The sequence below is a fragment of the Populus alba genome, chromosome 4 (assembly GCF_005239225.2).
Source record: "Populus alba chromosome 4, ASM523922v2, whole genome shotgun sequence".
Classification (NCBI taxonomy): domain Eukaryota; kingdom Viridiplantae; phylum Streptophyta; class Magnoliopsida; order Malpighiales; family Salicaceae; genus Populus; species Populus alba.
In genome coordinates this window covers 7,056,219-7,072,262 of record NC_133287.1, presented here as the reverse complement: position 1 = coordinate 7,072,262, position 16,044 = coordinate 7,056,219, and the positions used below count along the sequence as shown (strand labels likewise).

The following is a 16,044-nucleotide window of genomic DNA, read 5'->3' as shown; positions in this document are numbered from 1 at the left end:
ATCCTCAGCATTACACATTACAGAAGTCAATAAAGAATGTGTTTGACAGTGTGGTTGCGGTTAATTTTTAAATAATTTTTTATGCTAAAATATATGTCAATGATATTTTTTATTTTTAAAAAATTATTTTTGATATAGTATATCAAAATAATTTAAAAAACACTAAAAATATATTAATTTAAAATTAATAAAAAATAAAAATTTTAAAATTTTTTAAAAGATATTTTTAAAATATAAAAATAAATAAAACCTAATAAGTTACCTCGGGAGGGAACATTTGCCATGTGCCCTCGGCAATTAATTGCCCTCGCCTATCTCTTGTCCATAGATTTCCCTTCCATCACTGCAACTAATTTTCAAAGATACGTGGCTGCTTCAATTCGATCTTCCCCTTCCTGTGAGCTCAATTTGAATTAAATCCCTCCTTTGATAGAAATTTCTAAAATATTGGGGATTACAGGCAGTAAATTGTATTTAACATAGCTGGCAACGTCGAGCTAGAAATCCAGAGAATTTTACACCTTTTCTTTTTCCTTCCCTTGAGCAAAAACCAAGTAGCTGAAAGAGAAAAGGGGCATGGAGGTAAGTGTTCATCAGTTTCACATGAAATTGCCATCTCCACCGAGCGTTTCTTAATTATTATTATTTAGAATTTCTGTAGTGGTTCATGCTTCCAGATAAAGGAAAGCTCCGATGCTTATAAAAGCGTGGGACACGTCCAAGCCGAAGAGAGCCAAAAGAAAAAAGAAAAAAAAAAAAGAAAAAGAGGAACGGTTAATCTGGAGACGTACATGGTGGGATGTGAAAGGAATTGCTAGTGCTTAAAAAAACGACATCCAAACATGTTTTTTCTCTCGAAAATGAAGATGGTGCCTGTGCCAAGTGGAACAGCAAGGTTTCGTCGTCCCATAATTGTGTACGATGAACATGAATCATGATTGCCAGGTGGGCCGATGAATCGATGATCGATGATAACTTTGAAATATATAGGAGTGGTCGATGGAGTTTTGGAGCTTTTTAGCTACTGTTCTTGATGATATTTCAGAGAGATAGAGAGAGAGAGAGAGAGAGAGAGATAGAGATAGAGAGAGGGAGGGAGGGAGGGCATGCCCGCTTGCTGTGGATTAGAGTTATCAGAGAAGACAAAATAGGTAAATGCGTGTTTGGTACCGTAGAGTATGTTTTTAGAGATTAAAACGTTAATGGCAAGATTATTAAAAAGGTATGCACGATATCCCTCATAAAAAAAAAACATGCATATTCTTTTGTAAGGTCCACCGCACGGCTCAAAAAAAAAAAAAAACATTCTAATTAAAAAAAAAAATAGCTTAGTAATTCCCTAATTTGTATTTTGCTAATCTAATTACAAATACTCTGCATTTCATACATCTAGGCATTGGTTTGGTGATTGAGTGAACTTTTTTTTATTTAATCAAAATAAATAGAACCTTTAAAAATCAGGAAAAAAACTATATTGAATCAAATAAATAGAAAATATTTTTGCTAATCTAATTACAAATACTCTACATTTCATACATCTAGGCATTGGTTTGGTGATTGAGTGAATTTTTTTTATTTAATCAAAATAGCTTAGTAATTCCCTAATCTGTATTCATATCTAATCATTTCTCACAACCATAAAAGGAAAAAGGTTATTAGTAATCTAATTTATCCGGTTAAATCTAATTTAAATTTATTGTGTTTATATTAAGGATTTTTTTTAGAAAAAAAAACAAAATAAAGTTATGTGAATAAAAATAATTGATTTAAGTTGATTTAATGATATTATAACACCGAGTGTATAACTATATTTATTCGGCTTGTTTTATTAAGCATAACCTTTTTTTAAAGCTAAATATTGATTATTATTTTTTCCAAATAGACAACTTGAACCCTCCCGGGCCTCCCCCCCCCCCCCTTTTTTTTTAAAAATCCTGTCATCTTCCTCTCCGGGCCTTGATCGAAAGAAATTATATAAGGATAACTGTACAAGCCTATTCTATTTGGACCAACAACTATTGGGCCCATGGCCTACTGAAAGCTCATATTCATAATCCGGAATCCTCACAAATTTTTAAGAACTCGGACCGTTCTTCAACATTTTTAAAAGACACCATACCTCCGTTACCTCGCCGCCAAAACCACCACCAGCGCCACCACCCTTCACAAAACGAAATGACTTTCAAACAAAACTTCAAGCTTCTTTTAACGAAAAAAATTAAAATTTTACTGCTAACAGCAACCACTGGCACCGCCGCTCTCACTCTCTACACCACCACAACTGCCACCGACTCCTTCACTAACAAAATCACCTCTCCAATCCACGCCGTCCCTCGCTCCTCTCGCGCAATCTCCACCGTCCGTAGAAAAATCTCCTATATCTTTCTAAACTAATTACTTAATGAATCATGTTTTAATCGTTTCCATTTTTGTTGACAGATTGCGTTAACCATCGCTGATTACAAACTCTCTCTCCGTAACCTACCAGTGAACTCTGATTCTTATTATCAGAAATTATCCGAGGTAAATGAAGTAAATTTTTTTTTCGTATTTTTTTAATTTATGTGTTAATTTGTGATTTAGTTAATATTTTAAGTTTTGATTTTGATTGAATTTAATTAATTAAGGTGCATTTACGATCGGCGAAGAGGATACTAAAATTATGTGAAGAAAACAAAGGATTTTATGTGAAAGCTGGACAGTTTGTTGCTTCATTAAAACAAGTACCACAGGAATACTCTTTGGTGCTTTCTTCATTGCAAGATCAGGTCTTAAATTTTGAATTTCTTGTTAATTTTGATTGTGTTTATTGAGAAATCCGTTTGTTTATTTGTTGCATGAAGAATTTGTGTCTGTTTCGTAGGCTAATATTTTGTTTAGTTATAATGCAGGCAGTTCCTTGTAGTTTTAAGGATATAAAACAAGTGCTTCAAAGCAATTTGGGTCGAGATTTGAAGAATATGTAAGTTTCAATTCAGTTTTTTTTAGATGTTGAAGGTGGACATTTGTTGTTGAATTAATATTTATTTATTTTAACGTAAATGGCAGATTTTTGTCGTTTGATGAACAACCAGTAGCTGCTGCGTCAATTGCGCAAGTGCATCATGCGATTTTGAAAGATCATCAAGAAGTAGCAGTCAAGGTTGGTCGGTGTCAGTTTTAGTTGTTTAACTCACTTGGTTTCATTTTTTGCTTTAGCAACTAGCAATTTTCTTGACCTAAATTTTGGAAGTTAAAGAATGCTTTTAACTGGAGATGATGTGATTCATTGGCACTATTGATCCTTTGATAACATGTTTCCAATTTTACTTTGATTGTCTTTAGTTTGTTGAATCTTTGCCTACTTTCCAATATTAAAGTTGGCTGTGACTATTAATGCTGGGATTCTTCTTCTCTCTCTTGCCCTTATCTATTTTTTGACCTTTTCAAAAGCAAACTCTTTGCCATACAGTTATTTATTGGATATGTTGGATCTTGATTCATATGTGGAACTTGATCCATCATTATATATCCAATTTGCAGAGGAAAACTTTGATATCATTATGATTTGATTCTTCCAATAAAGTTGATGATTACATTAGGAGAATCTATATGATGTTCTCTGGTGAATGTGGAACATACCCTACCAAACCTTCTTTATAAATGTTAGAAAATTTTCTTCTTCAAAACTTTATGGATTCTTGTGAGTTATGTATTTAATTGTAACATGCTTCTCTTTTTCTGCATGTAGGTACAGTACCCTGGGTTAGAAAGCCAGATGAAGATAGACATAACCACCATGTCCTTTCTTTCAAAATCCGTGGCATGGGTGCGTGATAAAATTCTCTTAACAATTTAAATTATATCTCTGTTGCATCATAGTGGTATCATCTTTTTGTGAAGTTAGATTTTGGATGTTCTTTTTTGGATAAGGTAACATTCAACACATGTGATGTATCTTGAATCTTGAATATGAATATGACCTCCTTTTCTTTTTGGACAACAGTTTATTCTCCTGATTTATTTTTTTTTGCATAATTCGTGTGGGAGTTTTCACTTCCTAGTTAAATTATACTCTTTTTATTTTGATGACTGATCCACTAGCTTAGAGTTATCTTTCCTTTTTCCCTTTCTTTCCCCCCCTCTCTTTTCCACAGCTTTTCCCTGATTATAGATTTAACTGGCTGGTAACAGAATTCAGAGAGGTTATTTCTTCAGAACTTGGTCAGTGGTGTTCCTTTGCTTATTTTATGCATTTTTAATCTCCTTGATAGACACTTGAAGAACCTGTGTAACTTCTTCACTGCATGCATTCTCCATATTCCAACATGAAAAATTGCCTGCAACAAAGTGTAAAAGTACGTGTTGCTATATGATATTCCAACCTAAAGTATTCAGCTATTTAGAACGGATGTCAGTTAGTTACCTTTTTTATAGGAAAAAAATGAATATTTTAGACCCCCTTGCCATCGTATGCCCAACCAATGTGATGTGGAACAAAAAAAAATTTGAAGCCTAATAAGAAAGAAAAGAAGAAGTTAAGAAGAAAAGGCTAAAGAAAAAGTCAGAGGAGAAGAATCGGGGTTGGAAAAGTTTGCAACTTTGCAAATTTTTATTTAATTCATCAAAACTTCCTAACATTTAGAAAAGTAGTATATAAATACTAAAACCTTGACTAGAACAAGCAATTGGGCTTATAGCTCACTAAATAAAATACCCAACAATAATTAAATCAAGCCCAACAAATAAAGCTTGATTAATAAACCTCAATTAAAAGTTCAAATAAATTAAACCAAAACATAAGATAAAGCCCAATCTCTTAATGGTTTGAGCTACCCTCCATCGTCTATAATCATACAAGTGCGTAAACAATGTCTCGGGTCCGGTGTCCCCACCAATTCTCTCGAGATTAGAGAAACTAGATCTTGTCAAGTATAGCTCAAGGCAGCTCCAATAATAATCCTAAATATCATGATTAAGCTATTGTTATATTTATTTGATAATCCAAGTATAGTTTGTATCTAGTTAGTTATCTAGCTCCTATATTGAGATTCGTTGAAGTTCATCTTCCTTAGTGAAAACAACTTGTGGATCCAAAGTAGCATTAATATGTTCCTTTTGTGTCAATGATAAAGATAATATGGTAAGGATATCAAATGGAGTATGAAGGATAGAGTGTTGTGTTTTATATATAACGAGGTTTTTCATGTCAAAAGTATAACTAATATCAAAGTTTAGTAACAGTTTAATGAACATTTTGATATTTATCGGTATTTGGGTGTCTTATTTGATAACTCTTTTAGGGTTCAATTTTTTTAATTATGGTGGTCATCTAAGACTCAAATGGCTTTAAGAGTATTATTAAAGTCCATGGTAAGTGTAGACTTAAATTTGAACGCTAGATGATTATTGCATATTGAGATATGAAATCACAATACAAAAATAATGTGTAGATTAATCAAGAACAAAATATACTAAATAAAATTTTAAGTATGCATTGATAGATCTTCCATAATTATTGCTAGATATCAATTTGATGGGCTCCAATTTTTTTTAGTATTAATGACAAGTGCAAAAATTAAAATTCAACAAAACAAATCAAAAGGTAGATAAATTTATTGACTAGATTGCTTGGGAGTATTGCTGGATGACATGGCGTTAACATGGCAGTACTTGACATGACGTGGCGTGGACGTGGTAGTACTAGGTGATGTGGCAGATGACGAAACAATAGCTGCTAGCGTCATTGCAGGTGTCTGACATAGCACCTGACGTAGTTGATGTGCTAGCATGGTGACTGATGTGGCAGTATGTGTTGATGTGGCTGATGACATTGTGATTACATGGCAAGGATTAATTAATCTGCCTTAAGAACCTGTTTCCTTGTTGATGTTGCTTGTGGCAGTCTTCACACAGATCTGCTCTTGGAAATAAGTCAAAGAAATATTCCTCATGACTCGATGCAGATGAAAAGATGAAGATGCTTGTCTGTCATGGCAAGTCTCTGAGTTCAGTTGATCTACTGTTGTGAGAGGCAGTTGTTGAAAACAAATTGATTTGGCTGTTGTGAGAATTTTTGTGGATCTTGGTGGCTGTTGGGAGAAGCCCGATCTACTCTCTGGTGAGGATAGTGTGCTCTGTGATTGGTGTCTGCTGGAGGATTTGCTGGTGTGGATGGTTGCTGTTGTTGGTGGACAGGATGAACAATAGTTTTTTTTTTTCCCGGCTGTAAACAAAAAATTGAAGGTTTTTTTTTTTTTTTTGTTTAGATCACATGTTGACCAGATGATATCTCCCATAAATTTAGGGTTTGTGAACCAGATTAAATGTTAGGAATTTAAATAAGATCATAGATTGTATTATTATAAGAACAATTAAAAGACCATGCTTTGAAACTAAATCTGACGTGGAACAAAAAAAGATTTGAAGCCTAATAAGAAAGAAAAGAACAAGCTAAGATGAAAAAACCAAAGAAAAAAAAGAAGAAAAAGCCAAAGAAGAGAAGAATAGGGTTGGAAAAGTTCAACTTTGCAAATTTTTATTCATTTCATTAAAACTTCGTGACATTTAGAAAGGTAGGATGTAAATATTAAAATCATAACTAGAACAAGAATTGGGCTTATTGCTTACTAAATAAAATACCTAATAATAATTAAATCAAGCTCAACAAATAAAGTCTAATTAATGAACCTAAATTAAAAGTTCAAATAAATCAAATCAAAACATAAGCTAAAGCTCAATCTCTTAATGGTTTGGGTTACCCTTCATCATCTATGATCATACGAGTGTGTAAACAATGTCTCAGGTCTGGTGTTCCCACCAAAATATTTTGCTGCTTGTAGTGGATTTCACATGCATAATGGTTCTGGTGGCTCTGTAATACCTTTTGAGTTTCTTGTACAGACAATGCAAACATCTCATGCTCGAATTTAAGAGTTCCAAGTTCAGTGAAAAGGTGTCTGTACATGCTTTAACTGTAGATCACTGTTGATATATTTAGTATCTTAGCATCAGTAGTTTACTTATTTCACTTTATTTGAGATAACGAGGATACAAAAAAAAATTGTCTGATTTTTCATTGTTTAGGATTAACCGGAAAGATATGATTTTTCACTTTTCCATGTTTCACAGATTTCATTCAGGAGGCAAGAAATTCTGAGAAAACTGGCAAAAACTTCAAAAATAACAAGTTCGTCAGGATTCCTCATGTTTTTTGGGTAGGATGACTGAGATTTTCCTTTACCAACAGCTCATTGTCAAATTATTTGTGCTTACTGGTGAATGTAATTCTGAGGACCATATTAATATTTCCAGGAGTTGACCACACGTCAGGTTTTGACGATGCAATTTTGTTGGGGGCACAAGGTATGGATTTTGAACTTGCTGCATCTGTCTTGTGATTAGGATTTCAGTGAACTTAGAAGGTCTATTTCGGTTCTCTGTGGGCCTTGAATTCTTTATGAGACTGCCAGCAATGTATTAATACAAGCTTGGACAACAAAATGGGTTCCCGAACCATAACTGCCAAGATAACCAATATCGTTTTTTTTTCCCAGCAGAGAAAAGGTGCTACTTTTAACAAATAGTGGTATATGACTGCAATCTTTGCACCAATTTTTCTACCAAATACAAGGAACTAAATTGGGCACTAAACTTAAAGGTTCTGGGACTTGTTAAAGGAGAAGTATCGGGTACCTAGCTCACTTTTCCAAAATTTTGATGGTGTTAAAATTCAAGATTTTTAAACCATCATTTTAAACAACAATTACAATAAAACATAACCGATGAACATTTCTTCCATGATGAACTGTTGTTAAATCATGGACAACTTTATCTGATACTTCTCAGAAAACCTATTAAATTATAGCACTGTTCATAGTATCATTTTGAAATGTAATGGTTTCTTTTAATTGGTCTCTATATTATTATGAGGCTTTTGGCTCAACTGCTACGTGCTATTAACATGATGTTCCTAGCATTTCAGGTTGATGATGTGGAATTTATGAAGGAAACGAGAATAAATCCTATAAAGGTTGGTTTCTTGAGTCCCCTTTAGGTTGTTTTTCTCTAAATTTATAACAAATACTCAGTTTCCTACAATTGAAATTGCTCGTAAACGTTCACAAATTGAGGATATCATATTTATTGTGTGGCTGGTCATGATTCATCATTCAAACTTACAATGCATGATGCTGACTAAATTAATATTTTTTACCGATCTTCCCTTAGTCTGTATATTAGGTTACGAAAGCTTTGGTGGAAATCTTTGCTGAGATGATATTCGTACATGGATTTGTGCATGGAGATCCACACCCTGGAAATATATTAGTTTCTCCAGAAGGTCCAAATGGCTTTACTCTGGGTATGTGTTGATTTTTGAATTATCATAAATAAATTCTCATTTGTGAAAACAGCTTGTAGTATGAAGTTGTTTCGCTATACACCTGCAGTTATTTTAGATCATGGAATCTACAAACAATTGGATGAAGGATTTAGACAAGACTATTGTCAGCTGTGGAAAGCTATGATTCTTCAAGACACGCATAAAATACAGCAGCTTGGCAAAGGACTTGGTGTTGGGAAGTATGCTAAATACCTCCCTGTCATTTTTCTTGGAAGAACCATCAACAGGTGATTTTTCTTGTTATTATCTTTTACTATGTGATGGTAGAGTTAATTGCTGAATAATTTTGCAATTAAATACAGATTTTGTTAATAATATCATTGTCGACCATAGTGGTGATGAGATGATAGGGGTGATACTTGAAGTCTTCTTGATGATGTAGAGTGGTACAAGGGACTGTTCTGGAATTGTATTGTGTGGTACACTTTTCTTGAGGTGCTACAGTATAACACCAAATATGAAATTCAATATTTAACCAGGAAACTGGGGTTTTATGATTCCTTGGTATATAAGATTGTCACCTAACTTGGTTCTAGCTTTCACTCATAATTCTTTCATCACCTCCTGTTTCATGCACTTCCTGTGTTACTCCACAAATACTCGTTTTCTTTCTGTTCGTTTCATCCTTACTAAATGTGCCTTTTAGCATTCCACAGCACATAACCCCACTTTAGGATATACCCAAACAAAGACCGCAAGTGAAACGTAGTGACACTGGTCTGTTCCTGTGAATTAGCATTTCTTATCATATAATGGAGATGTAGTGGCATTTTATCATTGAATATTAACAATTAAATTATAGACCGAACTGAGCTTGGTTCATGCAACAGTAAAGCAATTCTTGGAAAGGGAATGTCAGATGAAGAAAAGAGTGGCTTGAAGCAGGAGTTGAATTATTTGAGAGTGGATGACTTATTTTCTTTCATGGAATCTCTACCACCTGACTTTCTCACTATATTGCGCACGGAGTAAGAAAAGTCCAACATCCTAATCATTTACTTTTTAATAAAAAAGTAGCTGCGCAGCCCTTACTGGCCGGCTGTTCTTTTGCAGTGGCCTCCTCAGGTCAGTCATTAGGAAGCTGGGAGCTCCACAGAATGTCAGGCTATTAGCCTATGTGAAGTACGCAATACGTGGCCTCTCTCCAAAGTTGAGTCCTGAATCTGGTAGGTTCTTGAAATACATGTCCTAAACAAAGGGATTATTTGATAATTCAAGCATCAAGGAATCTTACTCTCTCATTTCCATGCCCCTGATGATGAGTTTGAGCTGATATATTTTTATATGCTCTTGTTCTCCTTTCAGATTCATCAATGAAAGTTACCTTCTCCAGATTAAGGACAAATGCGAGTTATCTGCAGCTACGGCTTTTTCTCGGTAAGAATGCATATAATTCACATCGATAACAACCCTCTAGAGGCCTAGTTTAGACAACTGGATTTACAGGGTTTCCTTCTTTTGCAATTATAGTGGGACTGCAGCTGCTTTTTTGGATGGAGAAGGTCAAGCAACATCTATGCACATTGTATAGAAAATTGTTGCTGAAATGCCTTCCTGGTAAACATGATAATTGTCCTATATAGTTAAACCTCTATAGAACAGTATCTTTGGCACCATAAAAATTTATTAATTAATTGTGATATTATTTAATCAAGATACTAAAGTTTTAACAAAAATATTATTTAATTGAGTTATTGATTTATCAAGGTTATACTGTAATTTGTATCTGATTGACGATGGGTATCTTGTAAAGGATGTCTGAATGGATGGTTGAGATTGATTTGATAAAAAAAAAAAAAAAAGGTTATGAGATTAGTTTAGGGTTTTGATCTAAATTGTCTTGGGTATCGGCTCATCCAACAGAAACAGTCTTGGGGAATCCATTGATATGGCAGATAATTTTTCACCGTGGTGTAGGACGCAGGATGTGAAGCTCAAGCATGGCAGAACCCTCCCACGTGCCTTCGCGTTGCATCCACGCGCTTTATAGATTCACAAATTTAATAACTTCTAATTAATGAAAAAAACACCAATTTACTCCTATACTAATATGCTTAAAATGCAAAAACCAACATGAAAATCCATAAATGCCCCCAAAGCAAGCCTAGTTTTAGGTTAAGTTAGTAATTGAACTATACAAAAAAAAAAAAAAATCTAAAAAAGGGGTAACCAACTACCTGATTTTTGCTTTTAAAAGTAGTGAAGGTATTTCATTATTCGAAAATGATAACTTTGTATCCCTAATGAAAATGTTAGTGACAAATGGATTACGGAGAAAAGTCCATTTGACCCCTAAACTTAGCAAGTTGATTTGACGAAGAAGAGCAAAAACACTAATTCACTCTTATAATCCCACGGTGAATCAAGGCAAATGCATAATGGTCTTTTCACATGAAATAGGCTCTGTTAATTTGGAGATATTAATCAGGATCGACTAATGAAAGGTTTGTTTGTTTCGGTATTTATGCAGCCAGCTGACATTTTTAGTCTAATTTATGCACTAAAGGTGTGCTATTTCGATTAAAGTTGTGAATTACTGATATATCTTATACTAAATTAAAAAATAAATTAAATCTTATCTTGCTCAAAATCATAGATTATTCCAAAATTTTCAGCTAAATTCCAGCCAAGAACAAGATCTCAGATTATTCCAGATTTTTCACTTAAATTCCAGCCTACATATTTCAATATCAAATTTCATTCCACTCGCTCTGTTCCTATCATGAAAAACTCTTTCATTTTTTTCCATCTTTACTAGATTGCGTTTATTCTCAATTAGACAAACCAACAACTATCCCAGTCCTATGCATTAAAACTCGAGTGATTTTTTTTTGAAAATATTAATCAACTGAGTGATAATAGAACATATCAGTCTTTATGGTAGAAATATGGAAAGCCAAAAGAAAAGGTATTTACTATTAAATTGGATTTCCATCAATGAAGTTTTGATCTTCAACAGGATAGGGATATGGAAAGCCAAAATCCCTTAAAGCCAGATGATTCTATCAGCCAACAAGATACTCCTCTCAAAATTATGAGGGCCCTTCTGCGAAGGCTCAGACAGCAATTTGATGTCTCCAACCAGTTGCTCTAGTTATCATACCCAGTCCAGGTTTGACTATATGCTCAAAGGTCTAGGTTGTCTGTATGCTGGCTTAACTCAAAACAGAGTATATATGTCTGTATATAAAAATAAAAGCAGTCTTCGACATAGCCATCGAGTAAGCAGAGATTTGGGGTTAAGAACCGCCTTGCAGTAAACTAGCCATCGAGTAAGCAGAGATTTGGGGTTAAGAACCGCCTTGCAGTAAACTAGTCGGCGTCAAAAATTACAGTTGAAATGATATTGAATTGAATCAAACAAGAGACTGGAAAGAAGAAAGTAAAGCTGTGTTGTTTAAATTCATGAGTTCCCTACTCTTCCATCTTTCCCTCTCCTTTATTACCTTCACTGCTCACTTTGCATGCGAAGTCCTGTAAACAACACCAGCACCTCCTCGATTAAGATCACTATTGGTTTCGAACTATGTTTTGGAACAAAAACTGAAAACAATTAACAGAACAGAAAACCACAAGATATTATGAACATTGAAAAGTCGACAGACAAACATGAGATGCAACTACTCTTGTTAACACATTACTTGTCTAGATGATATCAATATCCACTTCTCAGCTTAAGTTGATGACGTTCATAAATTCCTCAATGTGACATTTTGCAAGACGAGGAGTAGGTTATGATATAAATTGTACATGAAACCTCCTATGAGACAAGAAGCCAGCCCTGATGTTTCCAACAGCTAAGTGATTTGGCAGAACTAGACTTCGATGTTATAATTATTTACTCATAAAAATCCTACGTTCATAATCCTTTTCTTTTTAGCAAAGAGAAAACAAACACAGATAATCATGCACTCCAAACTTGATAAACATCTAGGTAAAAAAGAAACTACAGCATTAAAACCATTCTAGAGCCAAGCAAAGTTGGTGAGTATCACATACACTTATGCCTTGATAGAAAGTCTGGCTTTCAGCTCCTCTGCCACAGCATCAATGAACTCCTCGGTATTGAGGTAATGGTCCCTACTAACCCTGCACCACGCACAAGAATAATATTAAACACTTATAATTCATATAAAGTAGAGCATAAACATTGATATACATTCAAAATACACTTTTTATTGGGCTGGTCTTACTTAGATCCATGGATAAGCAGAGCGAGATCCTTGGTCATCTTGCCAGACTCCACAGCTCCGATACAGGCTGCCTCTAGTTTCTCAGTGAAATCCAAGAGTCTGGCATTGTCATCCAACTTAGCCCTAACCAACAAAAAACACATTTTAATTATTGACCAGAGCTTTCAGCAAACTTAAATAGTATAATTTTCAAGACCAATGGCATAAATTTGCGGGATCATAATTACATACCTGTGGGAAAGTCCTCTCGACCAAGCAAAAATAGAGGCAATACTGTTTGTGCTGGTTTCACCACCTTTCTGGTGAACCCTGTAATGCCGAGTAACTGTGCCATGGGCAGCTTCAGCCTCTATAGTCTTTCCATCTGGGCACACCTGAAACATACCAATTTAAACATAGTCAGAGATGATGTCAGAGAGAGAGTGAACAATATGTTAATAGCTTAGTTGTTGCTGAAATTTCTTTCTGCAAACCCCCCCCCCCTTCCACACTAGCACTAACCTATTTCTTGTATCAGCACCTTGATACAAGAAAATCCCAAGTTCCACTGTCAATCTAATAACTAAAGAGTAGTTAGAGGATGCATTTTAATGTGTCGTTTTAGCTGTGGCGCATGAGAATTAAAGAAGCTTCAAAATTGGTGAAACCAATGCTTTATGCATGTAAAAAGTAGTCCATGAGGAGAAAAGGATGCAAGACAATTTGATTAGCAGAGGGAGGATTATTCTACCGCAGGAGTACAGAGAATACAGATGAACAGAGATGGCTATCAAAAATAAAACAAAAGGCAACTAAAAAATATTACAAGAAAGTTTGTCGGATATCATACCAATACAGAGGTCATCAAGCCAAGAGATCCGAAACCTGTAAAAAGACGGCCAGATATCAGTACTGAACTTCCTACCCAGAACCAAAAGCCACAAAGAAGAATTATAAATGTTGCAGCCAGAATAAGATAAGCACACTACAAAGGTTTTGGAAGCTGAATCTTCATGGTGTCAATGGTCTGTTCCACATACCTTGGGCCAAGAAATCACTCTGCACATCTCCATCATAGTTTTTGCATGCCCATACATAACCTCCTTCACTCTTAAGAGCATAAGCAACCATATCATCAATGAGTCGGTGTTCATACCTTCCAGTTCAACCATACGAGTTATTGACAATACAGATGCAGCCAAAACGAACCATCATCTTAAATGAAAGACAGTGAGTCACTCACCATATTCCTGCGGCCTCATACTTTGATTTCCAGCTGGCCTCGTAGACTTCTTGAAAGATGTCCTTGAATCTGTATCAAATAGAAAAGTCTACATATATCAACTAAAAATAACCAAAAGAAAATACAGGCAGGTTCATGAAAGCCAAGCATGAAGTTCTGAAAGGTATACAAAGTGATGAAAGTGTCATACCTTCCATCATACTTCTTAAGAATAGTATTTTTTGTGCTGAGATAAAGTGGCCACTTCTTCTGGTAAGCAGTGTTCATGGAAGCCTCAGCAAAAGCACGGATGGACTGAATTCCAGGGTAAAAAATAAAAGACAAAATTAATATACCTGCATTTTGGCTTATTAGAACAATCATCAGACAAAATTAATATACCTCATCAGTGTTATACATGGACAATGCCACCCCACCAGCACCTGTAAAGTTGTAAACCTCCAACTCAGTCTTCTCATCCTGTCCTTCTGGCACTGCAGATTGAAAGACAAATAAGAAATGAGAAAATATCAATAAAATGGGAAATTATTCCTTATCAATTCTGAATAAAAGCTGCAAATCAACAGAAAATCTTACCAAACACTAGTTTGAGCTTGCCGGCTCCTTTGATAACTGCATCAGTTGCTCGATATTGATCACCAAAAGCATGTCTTCCAATGCAAATTGGCTTTGTCCAACCTGACAACAGCAATAATCAGTAATGCCCTAGTCCATCACTGAAATTGTAGAGCTGCTGCATCGACAAAATGAAAGTTACCTGGGACAAGGCGGGGGATGTTTTTGCAAATAATTGGTTCTCTGAAGACAGTGCCTGCAGAGATCAAATAAGTAATTGGAGCTAAAAGCAAAAGGAATGTTATATAAACATATGGTCTGTCTTAAGTGCAGCTTCACTGACCATTCAAAATGTTCCTGATTGTTCCATTTGGACTCTTCCACATCTGCTTCAAATTAAACTCCTTGACACGAGCTTCATCTGTCAATAACACATTGAATATAAGAATTGTGCATGGCTGCTTTAGAAGAAAAAAAAATATTGCCATAGGAAATTAATGTTCATTTATATCGATGTTCATGCCAACAGAAATGAATGCATACCTGGAGTAATAGTTGCACACTTGATTGCTACGTTGTACCTGAAAAGATTCGAATTTTAATAACATAATCACAGTCAGGTCAAACACTTAGTTGAGTACTATTAATCCAATATCTACACCAAAATACTCACAAGTTAGAACCGAAGGATCGATCAATATTAACAGCTTTTTACATATATCTTTATATCTAAAAGGAGAGGATTAAAGGATAACTCTATCTGGGATTAAGGATTCTCAGCACAAAGGAACAGATATATAAATGAACTGAACACTCACTTAAGAGCAGCTTCGGCACTTTCAACAGTGACTTTATCATCAGTGGCATCACGGTGAGGGAGACCAAGGTCAAAGTACTTGATATCCAACTCCACAAAGGGGAAAATAAGCTGTCGTCATTACACCAAAACCCACATTACAGCTATAATCCTTTAACTCAAACCTTTATCAAGATAAATTCATAAATGTACAAACAAATATCAAAATCACCTTATCCTTTATTGATTGCCAGAAAATTCTGGTCATTTCATCTCCTGTATCATCACAATAACAAACAAGCACGACATGAGAAACAAAGAATGACATAAAGTAGTCAAACACAGAAAGAAAGGCACTATCTTTGTGATTAACAAAATGAAGATTCCAATAAAACCCAGATCTCAAGTAAAGGGATCAATCAATCCCAGATTCAAAATCAGATCCTATCCATGACCCAATAACTTTTATTAAACAAAGAAACGTTAAGATCCAAACTTTCATGCATCTACAAAAGCAAAGATGCTTACTTTGTAACACCATTGCATCACTAACAGCCAATCAAAGTCTAAACTTTCAGTGATAAAAAAATGAATCCAAACAGCTTAAAGTGATAAGATCATCAAAATGATTAAAGGAGTCAGAATTAAAAAAATAATAATCTTACCGTCCATTTCAACGATGGGGGTGGCAACCTTGATCTTTTCGAAAGCCATTGTTTTGTTGCCTTGTTTTCGAGTGATCTGACAGAGTTTTAAAGATTGAAACTTTAGGATTGTTTTTCTTTCTTTCTCCTCCTGTGAATTGAGTAGAGAAGGAAAAGAGACAAGGTGGAGTATAATTGCAGAGAGAAAAGACAGGACGCAGGTGGAACTGGTTTATATACCCAACCACGGA

General features: G+C 34.9%; 2 protein-coding genes across 6 annotated transcripts; one reads left to right on the top strand and one right to left on the bottom strand.

Annotated features, from left to right (window-relative positions):
• Positions 1–2,069: 2,069 nt before the first annotated feature.
• On the top strand, positions 2,070–10,111 carry LOC118030268 (uncharacterized). The gene is made up of 16 exons (XM_035034318.2): positions 2,070–2,358; positions 2,440–2,523; positions 2,628–2,768; positions 2,892–2,962; positions 3,049–3,142; positions 3,731–3,808; positions 4,137–4,203; positions 7,111–7,196; positions 7,294–7,344; positions 7,964–8,011; positions 8,221–8,341; positions 8,430–8,610; positions 9,214–9,351; positions 9,437–9,549; positions 9,689–9,760; positions 9,854–10,111. The coding sequence occupies exons 1-16, from the start codon at positions 2,176–2,178 to the stop codon at positions 9,964–9,966; spliced, it is 1,641 nt and encodes a 546-aa protein (XP_034890209.1). The 5' UTR covers positions 2,070–2,175; the 3' UTR covers positions 9,967–10,111.
• Positions 10,112–11,538: 1,427 nt separating this feature from the next.
• LOC118030270 (isocitrate dehydrogenase [NADP]) lies at positions 11,539–16,023 on the bottom strand. Of its 5 annotated transcripts, XR_012169638.1 has the most exons (17): positions 15,815–16,021; positions 15,382–15,425; positions 15,172–15,281; positions 14,897–14,934; positions 14,697–14,774; positions 14,556–14,609; positions 14,375–14,476; positions 14,180–14,271; positions 13,989–14,092; positions 13,799–13,867; positions 13,596–13,711; positions 13,406–13,440; positions 12,808–12,950; positions 12,577–12,699; positions 12,383–12,472; positions 11,685–11,857; positions 11,539–11,633 (listed from the first exon to the last, which is right to left on the bottom strand). XR_012169638.1 is itself a non-coding variant. In XM_035034322.2 (16 exons), exons 1-15 carry the CDS (start codon positions 15,861–15,863, stop codon positions 12,385–12,387), a joined length of 1,245 nt encoding a protein of 414 aa, XP_034890213.1. In that variant the 5' UTR covers positions 15,864–16,023; the 3' UTR covers positions 11,539–11,926; positions 12,383–12,384. The 5 variants fall into 5 exon arrangements, 4 of the variants coding, with proteins under 4 accessions (XP_034890213.1, XP_073264673.1, XP_034890212.1 ...); XM_035034322.2 differs by having other exon boundaries at positions 11,539–11,926; positions 15,815–16,023; XM_073408572.1 differs by having other exon boundaries at positions 11,539–11,907; positions 15,815–16,023.
• Positions 16,024–16,044: the final 21 nt, after the last annotated feature.

Coding starts and splice junctions, on each gene's coding strand:
- LOC118030268 (XM_035034318.2), top strand. CDS start 2,176: ATGACTTTCAAACAAAACTTCAAGCTTCTTTTAACGAAAAAAATTAAA. Junction 2,769..2,891: donor TTTCTTCATTGCAAGATCAG/GTCTTAAATTTT, acceptor GTTATAATGCAG/GCAGTTCCTTGTAGTTTTAA. Junction 9,550..9,688: donor AAAGTTGAGTCCTGAATCTG/GTAGGTTCTTGA, acceptor TTCTCCTTTCAG/ATTCATCAATGAAAGTTACC.
- LOC118030270 (XM_035034322.2), bottom strand. CDS start 15,863: ATGGCTTTCGAAAAGATCAAGGTTGCCACCCCCATCGTTGAAATGGAC. Junction 14,272..14,374: donor CAAGCTCAAACTAGTGTTTG/GTAAGATTTTCT, acceptor TTCAATCTGCAG/TGCCAGAAGGACAGGATGAG. Junction 12,700..12,807: donor TCGAGAGGACTTTCCCACAG/GTATGTAATTAT, acceptor TTTGTTGGTTAG/GGCTAAGTTGGATGACAATG.